The 22,058-nt window shown below is 49.1% G+C and overlaps 2 protein-coding genes and 1 long non-coding RNA gene across 8 annotated transcripts; all 3 read left to right on the top strand.

Annotated features, from left to right (window-relative positions):
• The first annotated feature begins 177 nt into the window (after positions 1-177).
• LOC308059547 lies at positions 178-1,761 on the top strand. 2 transcript variants are annotated; one of them, XR_013926312.1, is made up of 3 exons: positions 178-242; positions 328-358; positions 1,067-1,761. It is a non-coding gene; the product is annotated as an uncharacterized lncRNA (long non-coding RNA). The 2 variants fall into 2 exon arrangements; XR_013926313.1 differs by having other exon boundaries at positions 193-242; positions 328-372.
• A 1,091-nt stretch (positions 1,762-2,852) lies between these two features.
• On the top strand, positions 2,853-15,467 carry LOC308059539 (OX-2 membrane glycoprotein-like). 4 transcript variants are annotated; one of them, XM_080377037.1, is made up of 5 exons: positions 2,853-4,109; positions 5,868-6,203; positions 11,243-11,554; positions 12,097-12,242; positions 15,330-15,467. In XM_080377037.1, the coding sequence occupies exons 1-5, from the start codon at positions 3,878-3,880 to the stop codon at positions 15,372-15,374; spliced, it is 1,071 nt and encodes a 356-aa protein (XP_080233163.1). In that variant the 5' UTR covers positions 2,853-3,877; the 3' UTR covers positions 15,375-15,467. The 4 variants fall into 4 exon arrangements, with proteins under 4 accessions (XP_080233163.1, XP_080233161.1, XP_080233160.1 ...); XM_080377035.1 differs by lacking the exon at positions 15,330-15,467 and having other exon boundaries at positions 2,853-2,974; positions 3,960-4,109; positions 12,097-13,536; XM_080377034.1 differs by lacking the exon at positions 15,330-15,467 and having other exon boundaries at positions 2,853-3,314; positions 3,960-4,109; positions 12,097-13,536.
• Positions 15,416-21,684, top strand: LOC308059538 (nectin-1-like). Of its 2 annotated transcripts, none has more exons than XM_080377033.1 (6): positions 15,416-15,539; positions 18,236-18,574; positions 18,865-19,149; positions 19,891-19,993; positions 20,211-20,331; positions 20,947-21,684. In XM_080377033.1, the coding sequence occupies exons 2-6, from the start codon at positions 18,241-18,243 to the stop codon at positions 21,211-21,213; spliced, it is 1,110 nt and encodes a 369-aa protein (XP_080233159.1). In that variant the 5' UTR covers positions 15,416-15,539; positions 18,236-18,240; the 3' UTR covers positions 21,214-21,684. The 2 variants fall into 2 exon arrangements, with proteins under 2 accessions (XP_080233159.1, XP_080233158.1); XM_080377032.1 differs by lacking the exon at positions 15,416-15,539 and adding an exon at positions 15,651-17,358.
• The last annotated feature ends 374 nt before the right edge of the window (positions 21,685-22,058 follow it).

The following is a 22,058-nucleotide window of genomic DNA, read 5'->3' as shown; positions in this document are numbered from 1 at the left end:
GGAAACCACACGCCTGGCTATCACGCTCTTCTGAGAAATGGTGTGACATACTCAGAGGTAAAACTCAAACGTTTCAAACCATGACAAAGCCTTTCCTACTGAAGCTTTCCATGCAATCTGGTTTTGCTTCCTTCTCTCCTTTTTTGCCTTTTTTTTTATCCCTTTTTCTTCTTTGTGAGCTACAAGGAAGAAGAAAAATAGAAGAACCAGAAATGCAATTTGCAGGGCTGATAGTTCAGGGAGTAAGTATGTTTTGATTCACACATTGTCATCACAGTACATTGCTGGAAAAGAAGGAAAAAAATAAAAGTCTCTATAAGATTTCAGGTGTCTGCAGCAATTTCAGCAAAACACAGAGGTAAGAAGCGCCGGGTGGGTAACCAGACAGTTTCACAACGTGCTGCCGCCCGCTCCCATATGGTCTGGCAGACAGATGTACACCTCGCAAGTGGTGGGTCCCAGCTAAGCAGCCCCACTCCAACACTTCTCTTTTGCACTCTGCTAGGCAATCCCGCACCAGATTTCAGTGCCAGCAGCTGTAGTTTGCAGTCCTTTACTGCAGCCTGCAGCAGCGGAGGGAAGGAGCCCCCTTTGGGAACAGATCAAGCATCTCCAAGTCAAACGCGACCAAGGATAAACAGCTGCAGACACGTGCAAACTGCACTTGTGCCATCTGATCTAAAACTTGTGCACAAACGGGATGCTTTGCCTGTAGCCCTGCCCAAATGAGCATCACCTGGTCCTGCAGCATCCCTTGGCTGCTGGTTGCCGCTCCTGCCACAGCCCACCCCGATGCAGCCACACAGGCTGGAGCGTACATCATCGATGCAGCTACTGTCTTTATGCCAGTGTACTGCAGCTCTCCAAATCCAGCCAAAATGTGTAGGGCTTTGCCATACACAGAAATATTGATGAACATGCCATGAAGTGTCAGGCCTGTTCGATTGTATTTGATAATCTGCTTCCCAGCAGTGGTACCCACTACTAGTACTGATAGACCTCTGAAAGCCACTACAGCTCTGCAGTGGATGAAACCATCTCCTTCTGTTTCATGTTCTCTTTGCAGGAGATGCCTTGAGAGGTGGCACTGACTGCTGCTGACAAGGTAGGCAGCTACCCAGCCTAGGTCTGGATGGTTGAAACCCCAATGTTTTAGTCTGATGGTTGACAAAACAATGTTTTAGACATTTAGACATCTAAAACAATGTTTTAGACATAGACTCAGACAATCGCGCCTGAGTGGCTCCCACCAGCAACCTTTTTCAGAAGTTCAGCGTTAGTTACTCAGGCTGTGTTGAAACATTGCTATTTAGTGACTGTGCAATTAATGCTTGCATTGCTGGGAAACAGAGAGACTATTCTAGTGCAGCAGAAAGGACAGGAAGAATGTGACTCACCAGATTTTTCAAGCAAACTGTCTTCTGCCAGATTTATACCCAGGTTTTCACTGGCTTTGGAAAGCGCCTGAAGCTCAGGCATGGTGTGCAGTTCTCAGAAATGAAGCTGCTGTGCAAGTGAAGCAGGAGAGCGTGGGATTGGACTGGCAAGCAAGGAGGAATCCTTGTAATCCTAAAAAAACCCAGAACACTGTGCAAAGATGAACAGATCAGGAACTGCCTGAATAGATGCATTTCAAGACGCACTCGCAAAACTGAAATAAGGAGCGAGGTTCATGAGCAGACCTCCCTTCCTGCCTGCCTTGCGTTGAAAGTAACGAATCACCTGCTGGTCCCTGGAAGAAGGGGGGGGGGGTCAGAAAGAGATGCTGCAGCAGTTGGATGTGTATGCCCACACCCCCACACGAAGGCTGGGCTGGAGGTGCCTGCATGCCTGGGCGCCCTGTGGCATCAGGAGCCATCAGGGGAGAGGCTCCTGGAAGGAGCAGCCAGCATCTGTGGCTTGTAGCACCAGGTAGGGGATGCTGTAAAGAAAGTCACCACATTTCTCCACCTGCAATAGCTGTCTCTATCCTCTGCCTGGGTGCTGCTGAGAGCGGAGGTTTGCTCTTTATTTGGAAGGTGTTTGCAGTAACAGCACCCAGGTTTTCAGGTTTGTTTGGGGTTTTTTTTTGTGGTTGGTGTTTTTTTTTTGGGTTTTTTTTTTTTTTGAAGATTAGAGTGATTCTGGCAGAAAACAAAATGGTTAAAACTGACAAGAAGAACTCCTATGAGCAGAAAAAGACATCAGCTGGGCTTGCTGTTCCTTTTTAAGTCAAGTGCAGTTCCTTTTGTGGTCACTAAGTGGTGAAGTTCAGCTACGAGGATTTCAACTGTGTCAGTAAGCTTACGGAAAGTTCTGCTAATCTTTTGTTTCAAAATTGTGGCAGAACTAAGGTGAGGGCACCAGCAAAGCCTGGAATGAATCTTTGCATAGGCCACTCGTGCCCTGCTAGGAGGCTTTGGTGCAAAAGGATGTAGTTTCAAGAAATCTTCAACACTTTTTTTCAGTTTGGGAAGTTCTGAGAGGCTGATAACAAGAAATTGAATATCTGCTTATGAATCTCCATTTCGAGGCTGGTAGTTTTCCCTCTGACTTGGTCCAGAGCCTGTCAGAGCTATTTACATTGCTTAATAGCTGTAAAATGGTCTAGCAAACCCCACAAGAATGGGTTTTCACTGATTTCTCATTTTGGTGGGGCCAGAATGCCCTTCCAGAAAACTTGTAGGAAAATGTGCCCATGAAAATAACTCAAAGAAAGGCAAATGAGATGTGCTACCTCAAAGGAAAAAGAAAGTAGTATGAAGCAATTGCCATTTGCAGAGTGATGGGAACAAATTATTGAACCTACTCAAAAGCACATTGGAAATGTTTCTTTAGAGGAATAATGATACTTGAGATGTTTCTATTTTCAGATAATTAATTACAGCTCAGGAAGAGAGAAGGCACTGTGTATGTGAAGCACGTCTGAGAACTTCTGTTGGCGCGCTGTGCCTTGGGCCCATCGGCTTGCCTCAACCTATTTGCATGATTCAAGGTTAATCTGCACAGCAATTCAACTCAAAGCAAAAACATTTTTCAATGCCATCATAGTCATGGGGAGTAGTAAGAACTTTCAGAACTGTCAGCCACCTAATCAGAAAGCAGAGACACGAAAGGCAAGTTCACCAGTACAAGTTTGATTAGCAAATGAGGTCTGGCTGGCTGGGGCTCCTGCTGCGCGGTGCGTGACCGACCCATGGGCTGGGGGTTTGCTTGGTTTCGGCTGTGCGATCCCAGCCAGCAGAAAGAAACACAGGTGTACTAGTGACAGAGCAAAAAAGGCACCAAAACAATGACTCAAACCAGCTGTGAGAGCTATTTTGATGTGGTGGCAGGTGAGAGTGGAGAAGAAGGGGTGCAGCTGTGGGGTGGCAGCGCTGGCTTTCCAAGGGACAGGGCTGGGGAAGGAGCACGGACACGTGGAGATGGGGCAGCCTCAACGGAGGAGAGGGGAGACCAAGGCTCTGTTTTATCCCTGTGGCAACATATGACCCAAGCCCTGGGTTGGGCGCTTGGCTTGCTCTGGTCTCTGTACCTGGACATGGAGTTGCATTACAGTGGCAGCAGCACCTCCTGGGTCTGCACTGATTTGCACGTGGGGTGCAGACCCCTAACTGGGCCCTCTGGGTTACATTCTGGGGACATTTGTACTACTCATTGCAGCATGACTATTGACCGGAGTTCCTTTCCCTGAGCCCAGGGTGGCCTGTCCTTCTGTCCCCTGCAGATGCCACGTGCTCAGCCAGCTTAGAAATCTGGGCTTGTATTTAGGCACTTGCAAAAGCTTAACCTTATGGGAAAGGCACCCGTGAAAAACCCAGCCTTGTAACCCGTTACCCCTGTCCGTCCAGCAGCCCGGCTGGGAAACCTTCGGTTTCTGGCTCTGACATTTGTTGTCATGTCTCCTGAAATTTCTATTATTCAGCTGGGTGCTGGAGGGGCAGGAGGTTTTTATGAGGTGCCTCTTACCGTACGTGCAGGCAGGGGGAATGTCCCTAGAGCAGGAGCGAAGCGTATAAAAAAGGGGAAGCCGCGCTCAATGGATCAGTCGCTCGCTTGTCTCGCTGTGCGCACAGCTAAGATGATGGTCGCTTGTCTGCTCCTCTTCAGCATCTGGACCAGTGCATCAGGTAAGTCCCTGTTTGTCTGTAACAGCCTTAGGGACCTGGGTGGCCCTGCCAGCTGCTGGGTGCTGCTGGGCACTGCTGGGTGCTGCTGGGTGCTGCTGGGCACTGCTGGGCGCTGCTGGGTGCTGCTGGGTGCTGCTGGGCACTGCTGGGCGCTGCTGGGCGCTGCTGGGCGCTGCTGGGTGCTGCTGGGCGCTGCTGGGCGCTGCTGGGTGCTGCTGGGCACTGCTGGGTGCTGCACTCCCCACCTCGCACACCCCCCAGGGCAAGCCCAGCAGTGACAGGGGACTTGTGGCACTGCACTTGATAGTGAGGGACTTCAGGCATGTCACTGCCAGTTGCCTTGATGGCATCATCACCTTAATTTACCACCAGTGTATTTACACGCTGCAGACAGATGTATGAATTTACTACAGTTTGCAGATCATGAGCCAGGCAAACGTCCAAACAGTCCGAATGACCTGCGTGACTGAAGTTTGATTTAATCTGCTCTTGTGGCTGGGATTTGGGTCAGAGTATGGCACTGATTTGCTTAATCAGGACAGAATTATCTGTAGTGCTGGACATGGTGCTTAGAGGTACTCAGGGCACTAAAAGCATGGGGGTGTTACGTTGGGTTCTGTAATTAAAGAACACGTAGAAAAGCCTGAATTTGTTCCAAATTAGCTTCTGCGGGCTTGCTTTGTGTTCTGCTTATGGCACTACCGAGCTCTGAAAAGCAAAATGACTGGCACAGCTTCATGGCTGGCTTCTTGGTGACCGGCCTGGCCGTGGCCATGGCCGTGGCGGGGGCAGCACCCCAGAGCGCTCTGTCGGGTGGGTTAGCCGAGTGTCCCTGGGCACTGCAGACAGCCTCACGCCTCTTTAAAGCCTGCAAAGAGATTTCCCTTGCTTGTAAATTGAATTATGTTTTCAGTGTGTAACTGTCCCTGCTGGTATTTCCCTTCTGCCAAAGTACAAAAATAAACTTTGAAAATTGCTATTGTGAGAGAACTGTGCAGCCACGCTGTCACACCTGGGAGCATCCACTTTGCTTGCCTGTTCCTTTAATAGTTTTTCCACACGTGTCTGCGAATTGGAAGAGGAAACTGATTGGGTTTTTTCTTTCCCCCAGAGACCTTTAATATCATGGCGTCTGCGCTATGAAATTTTCTGTCTGTGAGCCTTCAGAAGGGTCTCAGCTGCTTCCCAGCTGCATGGCCTCAAGCCTGAGCTGGCAGAGCAGCTGTGGTTTGCTTCTGGTCCTCCCTACTCTGCTTTTTCCTTCTGGTTTTCTGTTCTGTTGTCAGTCTCTGATAACCGTGGGCACACAATGTGTAGTGATACAAGTAATAATTTTTAGCAGCTTTACTGGTTCACTTCTCCCTGTGCTGCAGGAGGGCTCAGAGAGCAGTAATACACCGATGGGTGTGGGGGTGATGGCACGGCTGAATATTTAGGGAACCTCTCCATAGGTGCCCCTGTGAGATAAGTCTTAGCAGACAGAAATCACCTGCTGCAGACACCAGAGCCACCTGTCTCAGCAGCTCGCTCTGCAGCACAGGTATCAAGCTGGTGAGATGCTTTGCGTGAGAGGTGTCAGGGCCAGCAAAACTCTCTTTCAAGCTGTGTTTTCGTTTTTTCCCTGGATGGAAGGGCAGAGAAACCCTCCAGAGCTGTTCTGCTCAGGAGCGAGGGCGAGGGGTTGCGGGGGGTTCTGCTGTGGGTGGGCTGCAGAAGGGTGGTGAGAAACGCTGAGTACAACAACTGCTTCTCCCCCAGGCTCTGTGCAGGTGATGCACAAAAAGGTCCAGGCGGTCCAGGCAGGTGGAAACGTTACTTTTGCATGCCGGTCGGTCACAGAAGAAGATGTGCTACAGGTGACCTGGCAGAAGGAGGTGGATGGGGCTGAAGACAACATAGCAACTTACAGTACCATGAACGGCCAAAAGATAGCAAAGGGCTATGTTGGCCACGTGAGCTTTACCCGCAGTGAGCTACAAACCTCGGCCATCTCCCTTCATGGAGTCACCCTCCAAGACGAAGGATGCTACAAGTGCATCTTCAACATGTTCCCCTCAGGGCCTGCTACCAGCAGGATGTGTCTCAAGGTTTATGGTAAGGCATCATGACTGCGTATGGGCTGTCGTCTGGGGACCAAGTCATTTTCCCTGCAAAAATCCTTCCCTGACCACTGGTCATTGCTAAATGGCTGTGGGAAAAGTGGTTCCGTTTCCTTTCTGGCTCTCCCTCCCCCTCTGCTTTGACTTCTGATGGGAAACCAGCTTTCAACAGCTCTTTCATTTTCTTCTTCTTCTTCTTCAAGTCAGCAGCGAGATCCCAAAGCTGCTGCGTAACTCATGACTTCCTCCAAGTTTCCCTGGCCACGTGCTGTGCTGCCAGCTGGCCACCACGGCCCCTGCACCCCTCTGCTGCCTTCCGCTGCTGCTGCCCCCTCCCAGGCCTGGAAATCAGGCACTTTTCTTCTTACTCTGCCTTCAGTCTCAAGAAAAATCTAAAGTATTCCAAAGGCAGAGAGGCATATGCGTGACCAGAGTATCCAGTATCAAAACGAGCTAGAGTAAAAATGACGGTAGCTGGGCTGGGCTCAGAAAAGAGATGAAAAAACCAAAAGGTTGAAACAGGGCACAACTTGTGGCTTTGCCACATGAATACCTGGGGCAGGTCGGTCTCACTTCAAGAAGTGAGTTAAAGCAAATCATGAGTCAAGACGGTAATACCTGACACCCCCACGTGAAATCATCAAACGGCAAGTATAGGCCGAAAGAGAGAAACAGATGACCTCAAAAGGAACCAGACAGAAAAGCTGCTTGTCTTTTGAGGAAGGGTCTTGTTTTCTGCCTGTGAGAAAGTTAAACGTGCCCCGAGGACACCTGGCTCGCGACTTTCTCATCGGTGACTCTGCTGTGGGGACACTGGCCAAAGATCAGGTCCCACGTGGGAAATATCGGTGCCTGGGACCTGCCACTGGTGGTATGACCCCTGCGGGGTTTTTTATTTATCCCTAGCACCTTCTGCTGGCAAAGACACAGACACAGATTTCCACACGTATATCCACGTGCCAGGAGTACTCTGCGTGGAAAAAAAGATGGGGGAATGATGACTGGGCAACAGGGGAAAGGGGAGGGGGGCTGATGGGCAATGCGAGGGAAAACCAGTCCTGGAACAAAAGTTGTTTTTCCTCTTTCTTGGGAAAGCTCCTAGAGCAGGAAAGAGAAATTAGGAGAAATTCACTCAATATTTTAGATACGAAGAGGAAGGTGTTCCTAAAGAGACCCAACCCTGAGTCATTCAGTGGGTAAACACTGGAAAATACGGAAATGGCTTGCAGAGGGATCCCATTCTTGTTTACCATATAAATCTAAACACAAACTTAGATTTGCTTGGTTGCTGGTTTTTTTAATTGGAGTGGGAGAAATATTTCCCAAATCCTCCAGCCTTGTGGCTATGATTCATCCTTCAGCAGAGCACTTTAACAGAAAACCTTCTCAGATGGAAACACATGAACTGAGAAGATTTTCACTTCTCGTCAGCCCACTGCTGCTGCCAGGGGCTGGCTCAGGGGGGTCGTTGTGGTCTCCCCAAAACATGCTTTATCGAACATGTCCTGGAGGGTCACCATGAATAGCTAAGCGTTTGGCACTGTGCCAGAAGATTTTGGTTCACATATGGTGTATTTTATCAGAGCTAATTTATTGTGATGCTACTTAAAAGCTGCAGTCTACTCCCTTATTCCCCCACTCATAGCAATGGGAACCACTTGTGTGAACAAGCGCAGAGGACCCCCCGGGATGGTGTGTGAAGCCAGCAGGAATCTCCCAAGACTCAGGGATTCAGGGCAAGGTGAGCAAGCCGGAGTCACCAGATGAAAATGAAAGGCTGCCACATCTCTGCCCTCACGAGGGGACTGCCAGGGAGTTTACAGGCTGGTACTTGCCGGATTACCCCAGCCGTCACAAGGGGGGCTCTTCCAGGACGGGCACCGTCACGCCATGGTGAGGGGAAGTGAAGCCCTGTAAGAACTGGATCCAACACTGTGATGAAAGAGACGGGTATGACTGCAGGAATCTCAGACCTGCCTGGCTGAAAGCAGCAAACTCAAGAAGCAGCAGAAATTTCCTACCCTGTAGCAAAACCCATTTTGAAACAGAATAGCTCCAAGCGTGCTTGGCGGGTCTCTTTTGAACAGCCTGCTCCCCTTCCCCCTCTGTTTTGCTTTGGAAATGTTTTGCTGACCTTCATGGCCAAAGAGGATGAGAATGAAACCCAGGAAGGGGCTTGAGTGAGCACGTACGGAGGCAGGGGGATGCACCTCTTGAGAACGGGCAAGATTTGCTGGGTCACAAAATTCCCCAGGGATTTGCTGGGCTGTCTTCAGAGACCTTCTGCCTTCACTGTAGACAGCTCCATTCACCTGGAAGTCTCGAGCACAGCGGAGAAATGCCATCATTGTTTCTCAGACAGGGAAACCTAGGCACGGCGTTGCTGGTTAACAGCCATACGGTTGCAAAAGGCTTTCTGCCATCACAAGCCACACTGTAATTCCTGAAATTTTTTATCCATCTCTCTGAGATGACTGTCAAGCTTTTAAACATAAAAAGCTCATCGTGACCTGAAAACCCCCCTTTGATTACAGAAGGCCGTTAGAGATAATTAAAGCTGATGTACTTCACTAGGAAGTCCCTTTTTTGATTACTTGGGAACAATGCTTGGGAACAGCTTGAATTTGGGAATGTTTGCAGCACTGCTCTGCAAGAGCTACTAAAGCAAGTACTTGTGCACAGTATCTCTTGTGGATACTTTTTCACTAGGAACAAATATTTTGATGAAAGGAGAAGCAGCAGCTAATTTCAATGTATACATCAGGTATCAACGGTGGGCACACACTAATGAACAGCGTAGCAGGACTTCACTGCAAGAGCAAGCGCTTACAGGTTTTGACTGTGCCATCTGTTATAGACATTTGCTAAGGGGAAGCTCATCCCTGCAGGATTTTTTTCACAAAAATCATTCCTTGGTGTCCAATGTGAGAAGAGAGAGAACTGCTTAGTCAGAAGAAGAGCAGATGAGGAGCGCATGTGTTCCTGCCAAGGCACTGAGCAATTTTGCTCATCCCCTCTGGAAGCATCCGTGATAGCTTTCCTTTACTGCTTTTGAATGTTGCAATCTAATATCTGAAGTTAATGCTGTAGGTGGAGATGTTATTTTTATGCATCCCGTGAGCAAAAGAAGTTCATTTATTAATCAAAACATAAACTGTTCGTGACACTTGTATTTTCATACATGGGAGATTTTGAGAAGTTCCAGCTGAAATCCCCCTACACACTTTTCTTGTTGCTCTCAGAGCAACACTAGTGGGTTTCGTCAGTTCTGTGGGGTTTGAATTTCTGTCTACAGGTGATGCACAAAATGAGAAATACCCACTTTTTTTTTTTTTTCTAGGCAGGCACAACCATAGTAAATAAATGAGGTCTAGCCATTTAAAAAAAACCACAAAAACAACCAAAACACACACACGTGCACACAGGAAGATGGTATACAATGTTTTCCTTCCACCCTCTGGCAGTTATGGCTTGGAGGATCCAGACAACCTCATGAGATGCATCTGGAATTGTATCAGGAGGTTGTAGGCACCATTATGCATCTGGCACAAGCCTTTTCCCCGTTTCACAGGATCATTTGGTGTCTGCTACATCTCGTTCATATGCATATCTTTGTTTACCTCCCAAAAGGAAAAAGAATCATTTTTTTCTAAGAAGAATAAACAGATATTTTTGGTTTTTTAAAGGTAAGATCACTAAATGACAGTGATATGTTTGGTAGTGTTGAGACAAAAATTAATTTCTGCATCAATATTGCACTGATCGTTGTTTTTTTTGCTATGTAAATAGAAAAATACACACGGAATACTACTAAATATAGCAAGAATACTTTTTTAATCAGAGGGCATTTGTATTAACTCAGAGTTGAATTAAACTAGAATTGCTAGCGCACTGAAGTGGTTAAAAATGTAATATTCTCAGAAATGAGGACCTAGAAGTAGAGTGTGGTTTGGACCCCTGCGCCGCCAGCACATGCAGTGAGGCGGAAGGCAGGCTGCAGAGCTGCCACACGGAAACCTGTGGACCGCACTCCCACACGGAGCTATGCGCCTGTGTAGATCTTAGCCTGAGCAAACGGAGGCTGTTAGACTGGCTTTGAGCAGGGGCTTGGACCAGGTGACCTCCAGAGGTCCTTCCTGACCTGAATTATGGTACGATGTTACGGCCCAGGAATAAACAGGTGATTTTCTACAGGGGATAGATGTGTCCTTACGCCTTCAGATCTCCCCTGCAGTTCTACCCAGGTTGAAAGCAGCCTCCTGCACTCCTCCCCTCCCTGTATTCCTTGCAAATAGGGTTTCTATCAGCAGGAATCAACAAGCAAGGCTTCATGTGAGTGAGTAAGCGTGAACGGTGCCTGTAGTTCATCGTTCTTGCTGACTAAGACTAGGCGTGACAGCATCCGTAAATCTCTAGGGTGAGAGAGAGTTCAGAAGAAATGACCTTTACTGAAGGTTTTGAGGGATACCATGATGCCCCCAAAACACAACACCAGAGGGAAGAAAGTTGAACAAGCACAAAACCTCCACAGGTGAAATCTTGTGGCATAACCACATACAAATTCACTGTTACTGTGTTGCATAAATAGATGCATTAAGTCCTTTGGTCCACAAGTCAAAGAGCAATCAAGCTAATGCTGCAGAAGCATTTAAAGGAAAAGAACAAGAATTTTGGCTCACTGAAGCAGTTCAGCCCTTTCAGAGGGAGGACAACATGTGGTTTCATGGTTTCAGTACCTGCTGCTTTTTACTTGCCCATAATCACCACTTCTCAGTTGAGATGCTACACCGCTGCCATTAATAACAGAATTGAAATACGGATGCTTCTACCCTCTTACCCTTTGTTTTTGCTAAGCTCTTCATTTCCAGACCACTGCCTGAACACTTCCATGTTTATTTGTCACTGCCAGGGCTTTGGGGGAGAGGGAGGCAAGATTAGATATCAAGGTTGTCCTCTGAAATAATGGTAAACACAAACACTCTTTGCTCAAACATGAGCAGAAAGTAACAGATTTTGTCAATTTGTGTTTTACAGCCATCTCAGACCCCAAAGTGGAGGCGAAGCTTATATCCAGTCCAGACAAAGCTGAGGGCTCTGAGAAAGTGGTGAGGATGAGCTGCTCAGCAACAGGGAAACCAGCTCCAAAAATCACCTGGCGCCTTCCCAGCATCCTGCAGCAGAAACCAAGGGAATACCACGTCAGGCTCAGCAACCAGACCGTGACTGTCATCAGCAATTTCACTCATGCCCACTCCAAAATCCTCCAGGAGTACCCCATCGCCTGCATGATCCAACACCCTGGTTTAAACGTGACCCTGGTCCTGCCCACGGAGAGCCTGATGCAGGGTCAGTATGTAGCCCTGCTCCTGCCCTGGAGCGGGGAGGAGACAATGAAACACCTCCTGGGGTAGATCAGGAAACCCCTCAGAGGGTTGGGAGCAGGTCGGGAAGGCACCTGGAAGAGCAAAGAGCAGCCGAGGCTGGGCTTGGGAGAGATGGAGGAGGTGCTGGGGAGCATCCAAGACACCCTGGGATACGGCACACAATGCCTTACCGCTCATCGGGTCTCCTACACACCACCATGTGCCCCAGCCTCCCTGCCTCTGCCAGGGACTCGCAGGGTGTCCGTGTCACGCAGCCTGACACACCCCAAGACGCGCCGGCTTTGGGTGTCCTGGAGGAGCTGGGTGCCACATGCCTACCTGTGGAATCAGGCCCCAAGCACAGGTCTGCTGGCGGTGCCACTGGTGGCCATGCTGGTATGGGCTCCCAGTAGCCCCTCTCCACCCTGTCTCACCCCAGTGACTGGCGAAGGGATGTCTGGAATGGGTTGGGGATTGGTGTATTTTCTTCGTGCACAAACTGAGTACCCGTTGCTTTGCCCACAGGTCCAGACACCAGTGTGGCACTGGCCGTTGCCATTGTGGTGGGGGTGTTGGTCTCCCTGACCTCCCTCTTCATTCTCAGCTGCCTCCTGCACCGCTGCTTCAAGCACCTGTGTGACCCAGAGAGAAACCCAGACCAGCCGTGCTGGGTAGGTCTGCCTCTCCCTGGGGTGCTGCAGGGCTCGCCCCCACCGGTCACGGGGCTCGACACTGGGACCCGGCTCTGCCCGGCCACCCCAGGGCTGGCTGCAGGCTACCCAGCGCGGGCTGCGCCGGGGCTGGAGAAGGACGAAGGGATTAGCCCCCAGCCAGATGGCTGGGAAGGAGAAACCTGAACATAATTAGCCAGGTTCATAGGCGCCCAACATTGACGACAGCTAGAAAACGTTCACTTTCTCAATGGCAAGGCACGCTGCGGGAGAAGCGTTGCTCTGTTCCTATATTTATGCACAAAATAGCTGTGCAAGAAGTGGCCATGCCCTTGCACCGTTCTTCTGCAGCTTCCTAAAATAACTTCCCCCTGGCATGGCCAGCGCAGCTTGTGGAGGAAGCAGCTACAAGGACGCGTCTCAACCAAAAGGGGTTTTAGAGGAAGAGCATGCCTCTGGAGGAAAGCCCAGGGTGCCGTGCTGTGCCAGGGGCTGGGATGCTGCTGGCTGTTCGCCGAGGCCATCCTGATGCAGGGGGTGCAGGACGCAAGCTCAAGGAGAGGGCAAACCCAGTGAGGTGGCATTGTTTCGGGAAAATCACAGCTCAGTTTTGCGCTGAAGGCACCTCAGCCTTCTCACAAGATACACCTAGAGCATGCACCCTGACTTTTGATGAGTGTTTTGGAGAAAAATAAGCAGGGGGAGGAAATGCCATACACGTCTCCCCTGGGCGCCATGCCTCTAGGTCCAAGCTGGAGCCTGCTGGGGGGTTTGCAAAGCGAAAACTTTAGTCACCCCTCACACAGAAAGATGCAAGGACCCATTTGCTAACACGGATAGCCCGGATCTTCACCCCTGCCCTTCAAACATCCACATATTTTGAAGAAGGAAAAAAAAATCAACAACCTCTCTCCTGTTAGGTCCTTCCTGCCTGTACCAAGGCCAAGAAGTGTGGGCAGTACAGAGCTGCGGGCGGGCAGGCTCCCGCGGTGGCCCCCGGCCCCAGGACACCACTGAACACCTGAGCAGCTGCCTGCCTTTCACGTGTGAGAGAAAAACTCCTTGCAACAGCACCTCGGGCTTCCAAGCAAACCTGCTGTGACCCACTCGAAGATATATATGGAAAAGGACAATTTATATATATAAAATATCTATTTATTTATTTATTTCCACTATAATATTGCTTTTTATAGAAAAAAAGCTGTATTTATTTGATACTCCAGCTGGCTGCATAATGAAACCCCTGTTTCATGTTTTCTGGGGTTTTGAACATTATATTTACTCCTTTCTGGTATTTTAATGTTGCAAATTCAAAACTGGGTGAGGGACTGTCTGAAACAGGGCAGCGTTTTGTTGGGGTGCTGGGCTGGGAGTTGTGGCTGACAGTGCCACAAGGGAGCCCTGCCAAGGAGCTGGGGCGCAGGAAACCCATGGAGCAGCCTGGCATGCTGCTCTGAGCTCCAGGTGTCAAACCTGTGCCCCAAAGGCCACGAGAGATCAGGCCAAGACCGCAGCCAGCCTGAACTTGTAACCCAGATGCCAGGAGCAACAGGCTTCAAGCCAGGAGTCATCAGGCATGAGGAAGTTGCTAACTCCAGCTTCCATCAGCTTTTCCTAGAAAGTAACACAAAAGCCAAGAGTAGGTACATGTTTCCTTCCCCCCTCTTCTACTGCAGTTTCCACAGCCTCCTTCTTAATTTCCCTGATCCATCACAGCTGCCTTGTGTCTCCAGGCTTCCCACCTGCCTGCAGGAGGCAGCGGGGAAATAAAAGGGCAGTTGGAGGAGCAGCAGGCTGCCTGCTGGGTTTTGTGTATGTTGTGGTGTAGTGGCAGGTGAGTGCAGTGGGAAACAGGAAGCTGGAAAGAATGAGGGAGGTGGACACTCTCTATGGGCAGATACACCCGACCACAGGGTAACAAGTGTTACCTATTGCTAAAATTCATTGCTGATAACCTGTCAATTCTCCTGTAATGCTCTGAATCCTGACCCACACCTGTGAAATCTTTCCTTGTAGACCTAGGGAAGCAGAAATGAGCCCACCCAGCTGGTGTGGTCGTGTGGGTAGCAGGAGGACAGCCAGTGCAGGCTGTTTACTCTTCTCTTGCCTTCCTGGAGCAAGTGCATGTCATCTGTTTTTTTCCTTGCTCCTCTATTTCAAATGTGCATCCCAGATGAAGCAGGTTGAGGTTGCATTCAAAAAGCCAAGTAACCTGAAATGAAAGCGAGTGGGAGAGCTGAGAATTAATAAAGCCAGTCCTTGTCATAAAAGGCTTTTTTAGGCTCCCTAATGCTTAGTAATAGCACAGCTGGTGAGTGCAGGGAAAGGGGAACTGGCTGCAACTGTCACAATAGGGATTTTTTCCCCTGAGCCCCATAATTATCAAAGAAGGAAACCACGTTTTCTTCAAGCTTTCCTGTCATTGCAGCTTGATTTCCCCCTCTCCTGTGAAGGAAGGGGCTGGGGGAGAAGTAGGTTTTCCCCTGGGACAGTGTGGGGCAGGATGCAGGCAGGGCTCAGCCCCTGGCACTCAGCGTCAGCCCTTGCTGCTCAGATGGGGCCACACTTGTACTTCAGGGGGTTTTGGAGGGGTGGGTGGTTCTTTCTGAGTTTCAAAAATGCTTTCCACTACTGTTTAAACTGATGGCTCTTTTTATATATATAAAAAACAACAAAAAACAAAAAAAAAAAACCACCAAAAAAACACCAAACAAAAAACAACAACAAAAGAAGAGAAATTAGCCTCTTGCAGAAACAGGGAGTCTGGGCACGGGTAATGAAAAGAACTTCCAGAGAGAAGAGAGAAAGGCACCGGTTGGCAAGAAACCTCTATCAATCCAGGAAGGTTGCAGAGCTTACCTATCATTGTTTTCTACAAACTGATCACCGGGAGTGAGGGAAAGCATCTGTTCACATGTGGGATTGTAATTTCTTTTACTGTTCAGCTGTATGTTGAAGTGTGACGAGCTCTCCGAGGTTTCTGCTTACGAGGACATTGGGACTAGAGGCTGGTGGAAGGGGAGGTGTGGCAGCTTACAAGCAACATGCTGGAAGGACAGGAAGATGTTTTCCGTTTGCCTTTGACAGATGGCAACAAGAACAGCAAATGACATCCGAAGGCAGAGCACCTGAAAGCAGCACGTGTCTTTGCCTGCGTGTCATGCAAAGCCACCCACGACATGTAACGCCACGAAACGCTCCACCATGGTGCTGCGGAGTTTGGCTTCATGTAGCTACGCAACGAGCATAAGCTACAGAGTGTGTGTAACTCGCTGCCTGTTGGCTGGAGCGCAAAGAGTAAGAAATCCATAGAAAGCACCTTTCAGGGAACAAAAGAGCACGTGACTGAGGGGATCAGGAGTTTTCACTGTGGGTGAATAACACCCTAACTGCTGTTCAGGGTCTCTGGGTGTGTGTGATTGTCTTGTGCTTCTCTGTCCAGTTATCTCTGTGAACAATTTGGCAGCAATTCTTTGGAGGTTTTATTTCCAAGGGCTTTATGCAGTTACTCAGTATTGATTTTAAAAACCAGTATCTAAGCTCTGAAGTGTAGCAAATTTTGACAAGGTCTTGAGAAGTAAAACTAAAGCCAGAAAGCAATTAGGGCTGAATGGACTGCTCCCTTTTCCTGTTCCAGGATGAGTGATACCAAGCAGGTTAACTTTGTAAGTAAACGGAAGCGGAGCATATTTTCAAAGCTTTGAAAGCATCATTCATCATCTTTCTGTTGCATAACCCTAGGGTAATGCTTCATCTATCAGATACCACACCAGTAAATTTTCTTACGGACTCAGTCATGGAAGAAAATACAGCCTTTTGGGTTTTGTTCAGTTTTCAGTACTGAGCACCTGCCAAACAGATGAAATATGAGAATCGCACTAATTGAGTTAATTTTGCTCTTTCATAAATGAGACTACCAAACAAGGCCAATAAAAACCAAGGATATTTTTCTTTTGACTCTTAGCATACCAGAAATTACTCACATTTTGGAAGCCATACAAAGGGCCGCCTCATTTCTGCACTGCTTTTACTTTTCCTCATATAAAGCTGAGTGTGAAAGGATCACTAAATTCTTTTCCAAGCTGTCCGTGGATGGGCTCTATTTTGATCTGCTTGGCCTTGAAAGAAGCTACCTGAAATTTCTGGGAAGCCTCTGGGAATCCTCAGTCTAAGACCCATACACAATATAAACAGAGTTTTGACTTCCCTCATTCGTCAGAAAGTGCAGACCTTAGCCACTCTAAGAAAAAGGGCAGAAAAAGCAGCTTGTCTACCAAAAGAGCATTTGAAATCGTACATGAAAGACTAAAATGTGTTAAAAAGCTTGCAGGAAAAAAAAACCCTACACTTCTAGATTAAAAATTGGATTTTTATTTCTATGAGAATATCTTATTTGACATTATCCTTCACATAAACGACAGAATATACAGCATTGCTTTATAAACACCCAAGGTTCCTTTTTAGGCTTCAAGAAACCAACTTCCCTTGAACTTTCCTTGTCTACAGAAACGTAGCTATTCTCATAAGTGAGGTTGTGGTGGGTTTTAGCTGCCCATCAGCTAAATAAAAGAAATAGCTTGCTTTGCCCCTCGTTTCTTCCCTCTCTGGCAGCCACCACTTGCACTTATGAGGAAGATCCCACATTTACACCTTCTGAGGTGCAACTCCTTCTGATGGCACCCACAGCAGAGCTCAGTAGCAGGGGGCTAACGAGGAGCAACACCAGGCTTTGCTGCTGGTGGGGGCAGGGGGCGGAATAAAAGGCTGTGCTGTTTATTTCTAGTTCTGCCAGCTGGTGCGGTTGGTAGGGAACAAAGCTGTGCCCTTAACCTGCTCCTGTTAACGATTGACGAGGAAGCGCAAGCAGGGCTCCTGGTTGGTGCTCCCAGGCACCACCCCGCTGATTGGCCTCCAAGGAGCTTTTAAAAACTGGGCGCCAAATCTTTAGCCTTTGTCCTGGACACGCCAGCCAGCCTGAAGAGATCCAGGGGAAAGAAGGGAACAAGCTTCCCTGAGCAATTGCTCTGTCCTGTGATGTTTTTTCTCCTGCTTTGCTGGGCTGAAATCTACCTGCTGCTGCTCTGTGAGGGCTGCCAGCTGGACAAGCCTGCGATGGGTGAGTGGAGCATCCTTTCCCTGCACAAGGTTAACTCTGGAGCAGCACCAGCCTTTCTAGGCAAGAAGAGAGAGACCCAGATGCCACCCTGACTGAAAAACACTAATTGGTAACTGGAACAGGAGCCAGTAACCTGGGGGTTGGTCAGCAGTGAAATGGGGAGATGCAGGTCAGAGAGGGTGCAGGGCAGTTTCCCTTTGCACTCCAGCTCTTTATTCAGCCTGGTATTCCCCTCCTTTGCAAGTGTTGCTAAGCTTCTCAGCACAAGGGATGGAGCAGGTCTGCACTTCCAGCGCACGTGTCTGGGCGGTGCACGCTTCTGTTGGGAGAGGCTGGGGCAGGGGGACATTCCTCCACAGCCGTTTGTGCTGCCTCCCAGCTGCGGGGTGCCCTGGGCTGCAGGTGCGGTGAGGGGGGAAGCAGGGATGCTCTCAGGAGCCAAGAGGTGCTTTTGCTGGGTGGGTGCTGCCTGTCAGGTCCGTAGCGGACACCTCTGAGCTCTTGCAGACAAAGGCGAGCTAAGAGGCGCTGGGAAGAAGCAGGCAGAGGGGCCACGGGCTTGAGTTTGCTGTGCTTGCTAAGAAGCCTGCCGGCCCTTTGTTCCACTGCTGCCTTCCTCTTCGTCATGGGCAATGTGTCCCATAGGCTAATGATGTGATGGCCACCCACGAGATCAGGGTGTCTGAGGTCTCCCAGTGTGCCACACAACCTCATGGTAACATTCCTTGCTCCAGTGTTCTGCAAGATGGGGACACTGTGACTGGATGCTTCAGGGCACCGTAGCCTTCCTTGAGTGAATCGCTTTTCATCTTGCTCTGATTTGGGGGGTGAATCGCTTTTCATCTTGCTCTGATTTGGGGGTTTGCTTTGTTCTTAGGATTGATGGAACCTGTGAAATCTGATGGCATTATTGAAGCAGCCCTTGGTGGAGAGGCAAATTTCTCTTGCAACTTCTTACTCTCAATGGAAGTGTTACAAGTCACCTGGCAGAAGAGAATGGGGTCTTCCTTCCAGAACATAGCCACCTACAGCCCAAAGCACGGGCTGAGGCTGATAGAGCCATTTCAGAAGAAGGCACGTTTCATTACAGCAGCTGTGAAGGCCTCTGCTATCACACTCCAAAATCTCACATTTGAGGATGAGTCCTATTACAGATGCATTTTCAGTGTGTTCCCTCATGGCTCCTTCAGCAAAGAGATATGCCTCAACATCCAAAGTAAGTTTTCCACCAACACCTTCTCACTTTCTGGCACTCCGCACAGGCCTGATGTAGTCAGGAGGTAGGTGAGGCATTATCCCCTCCACCATGGTGAGACTTTTGATGCAGCAGCATCTCCTTGGTGGAGGGTCTCCAGAATTGCCACACTTTCCCTCAGAGGCGGTCAAGGTAAATAAGCCAGGAGATGCTTTTAGATAAGAACCTCCGTACAGAGAGGTGACTTGTCCAGCTTTGACCGTAAACTCGGCATAGAGTGTGATAAAAGTACTTTCTCTTTTTGCTCTCAGCAATTTCTGAGCTAACAGTGGAATATGATTTACACCTGCCCACCGAGGGTCTCTCCACTGCAGTCTGCTCAGCGACAGGAAAGCCTGCCCCCAGCATCACCTGGCTGAATGAGAGAGACCTGGATGGGTCCCCTGAAATACACCATGTCCAAAACTCAAACGGAACAGTAACAGTGGCAAACAGACTCACCTTCTCTTCCAACCACCTCCATGCCTTGGCCTGCCTCCTTGAGCACCCACAGGGAAGGAAAATGAAGGCAGTTTACCTGGAAAAAAGAAGGGAAGGTAGGCTGCGTTTGTATGGAGAGGTGCAGCATGTAGTAGCAGGTGCTTAGGAAAAGATGTGTAATTGTGGGAGTGCAGCTTGTACTTCACATAGGTCTCGCTAGACATTTTTCTGGGTGTTCAGACCTCATGCTAGATGAAGATTTCATAATCTGAAACTGTCCAGAAGACTCCTCCCTGTGGTACCTTTGTGTCTGTGCGGTGAGTGTGTGCATCTATAAATATCTAATACATAGATAGATTTCTGTGTACATATGTAGATATGTCTTTGTGTGTTTATATTCCTACATGATCACTGATATAGAGCAGACACTATCAGCTCTCCAGCGGTATTCACAGCTGGAGGTTACCAGCGGAGCAAGTCCCTGACTGTCGAATGCTGGGGAACAACATTTCCCATGGAAGATGTTGCAGGAAGTTGTCTCAGGAAGGATGGGTGACTTTCCTCACGATAAAATTTGTTCATACAGAAACACAAACAGATTAGGAGTAAAAATGCTGGGGTTTTGTTCCCCCAAAACCAGGGAAACGTGAGACATTGTCGGTATTGATTTAAAAAATAAAATAATTCCTCACCCACTGCAGTGTTAAATTGTTACGCTGTTCCTTTCTTTCCTACAAAGAATAAATGAGCACAAACTGATGAATGTTTCACTTCAGTCCAGCCTCTGGAAAACGACGCAAGAAATGTGTTAACAACGCTCTAGATTCTGTGTGAACTACAGTGCTTTCTTTTTGTAGGTGCTGAGACGAGCACAATCATCATGGCAGTCTTAATAGCTGTGCTGTTCTTGGCAATCTTGATATATGGTGTCATGAGACTAATCAAGACTGTAAGGAAAAAGTAAGAATAATTTCCATTTTCTTGCAAATGACATGGCTTGACTGTGTCCAGCTTGCAATTTGTCTTTCTGTTTCCTGATGCTGTTTTTATGTACCTGCCGCTGGGAATTATCCAGGTAGGAACAGCATCTTTAAAATAGCCAGATTCCCTCTGAATGCCAGGAGGTTTCTAAGCATTATATGACTAGTTAATGGCTGTTTATTTGTTTGTTTTTCAGACTGAACGTACATAGTGTTTCCAGAACACCGAAAAATGAGAAGGGCTTACACCAAGACCTAAGCAATCAAGCAATGAGCCTGCACACACTGAAGGACCAGAATGTTGCTTATCAAAGTGAGGTAATGCAGACTCCCAAGGCTTCCAGTAATTATTCACATCCTTCAAAAGCCTCAGCAACACTTTCCAGGAACATGAGAAAACCCTTCCTTCGAGAGCTGGGGTCCACTCCTGCTGCCATGTCTTTGCTTCATGGGACAGCCACAGTGGAGAGATGACACCACCCATGCCCCACCTAACCTCTAGCAGTGCAGGGGAAGGCTGAAGGAGAAAAGTTAGTCAATGGTTAGGTGGAAAGGCATGGAAAAGGTACTGGAAATTCCCAGGAGGGCAGATGGGATGTCCCTTCTGGTCAAAGGCGAGGGAGCACTGCAGAGCTTAGGCACTGTAATCAGCAGCCTCACACATGTTTCCCAAGAAAAGTCTGCCCTGCCCTGCCCTGCCCTGCCAGTCACACAGGCATGAAGGAGCTCTGGGGGGTTGCTGCCTTCCACAGACAAAACCAGTAAGTGACCACAGCTGGGACTCACCCCCACTTTCCTCTGACCTCCCACAGGTTTTCCTTGCAAGCTCTTGCTAGTCCTTTACTAGCCCTCTTGCCTTCTCGTCACTTCTCTGTGCCAGATAAGGTAGAGCTTTGTCACAGTTGCCACACCGCTGTGCTGGGTCTTTTGCAGGAGCAGGCGCCAGGCTCCTCGGTTCACAAAATGCTGCAAGGTCTGAGGAGAAACCCGAGAGAGAAAAAAAGTTGCAGACGCTTGTTTTCAGAGGAAGCAGAGAACCTGAACACCAGCATCCACGTCATGGCTGGGAGCGGACTCATTGAGGACGTCAAGGAGCTCGGCTACATGCCTGTGAAGGTGGACAGAGAGGCAACAGCATGTGGGGCCGTCCAAAGAACACCCCGTGCCAGCTGCTCCTCAGCCCAGTGCAGGAAGGAGTGACATTAGCCTGTTAAAAGCCCACTTCCATGAGCCCAGAGGGGCCCAAGGGCAGGTGGGCACCCCACGCTAAGGACTGGAAGGAAGGTGCACCTTGCCCCAGCCCCTTCCAGGGATGATCCAGGAGATCCTCACCCCCAGAGCTGGGTGTGAAATCCACCCAGAGGAGCCAACACTGGAGTCCCTTTCAAACTGCGGGGGGTCACTGCCTAAAAGGGCACCGACACATGATGGGATGTAAGGGAAAAGCTTCTTTGGGTTGTGCAGGATGCTTAGGAGAGGAACCAAAGGTGAGAAGGGGAGGAACTGAGGGGATCTAGGGATGCAAAAGCCTGGGAACATGGAGGGAAAAAGGGCTTAAAGGGTCTGGTTGCACATACGCAGGAGGCTGGTCGGTACGCTTCTCTGAGCGCGCCCAGCACCTGGTCACCACTGTCTCTCCCGTCTTCTCATTAAACTCCATTTCTAACTCTGTTCCTGTGTGAGGTGCTTCCTAGCCAGTGTGCCTGTATGTATGGGGGCCTGGGGCCAGCAGCCAGCACCACGGGCTAGTGGGCACGTGTGCTTGGGTGCCAGCACCTAGGGAGGCCTGAGTGAGAGAAACCGAGTGCCAGCCACCAGCACGGAGCAGGGTCAGAGCCTGTGTGTCCCTGGTGTAGCACCTGGAGTGAGCGCGGTGAGCACCAGCAAGGATCAATCCAGACAAGCCAGTGAGTAGGTGACACCTCTAGGGATGCCTTTTGATGTTTTACAAGTAATGAGGCAGGAAGATCTGTGCTGAGGCTGCAGCAAGACCCATGGAATTGTATCGAGAGCGGTATTTCAAAAGAAGCTATGTTTTTAAGGGC

The sequence above is a fragment of the Falco punctatus genome (genome assembly GCF_963210335.1).
Source record: "Falco punctatus genome assembly, chromosome: 2".
Lineage (NCBI taxonomy): Eukaryota > Metazoa > Chordata > Aves > Falconiformes > Falconidae > Falco > Falco punctatus.
The sequence above is the reverse complement of the archived record's forward strand: the minus strand, read 5'-3'. Positions and strand labels throughout refer to the sequence as shown.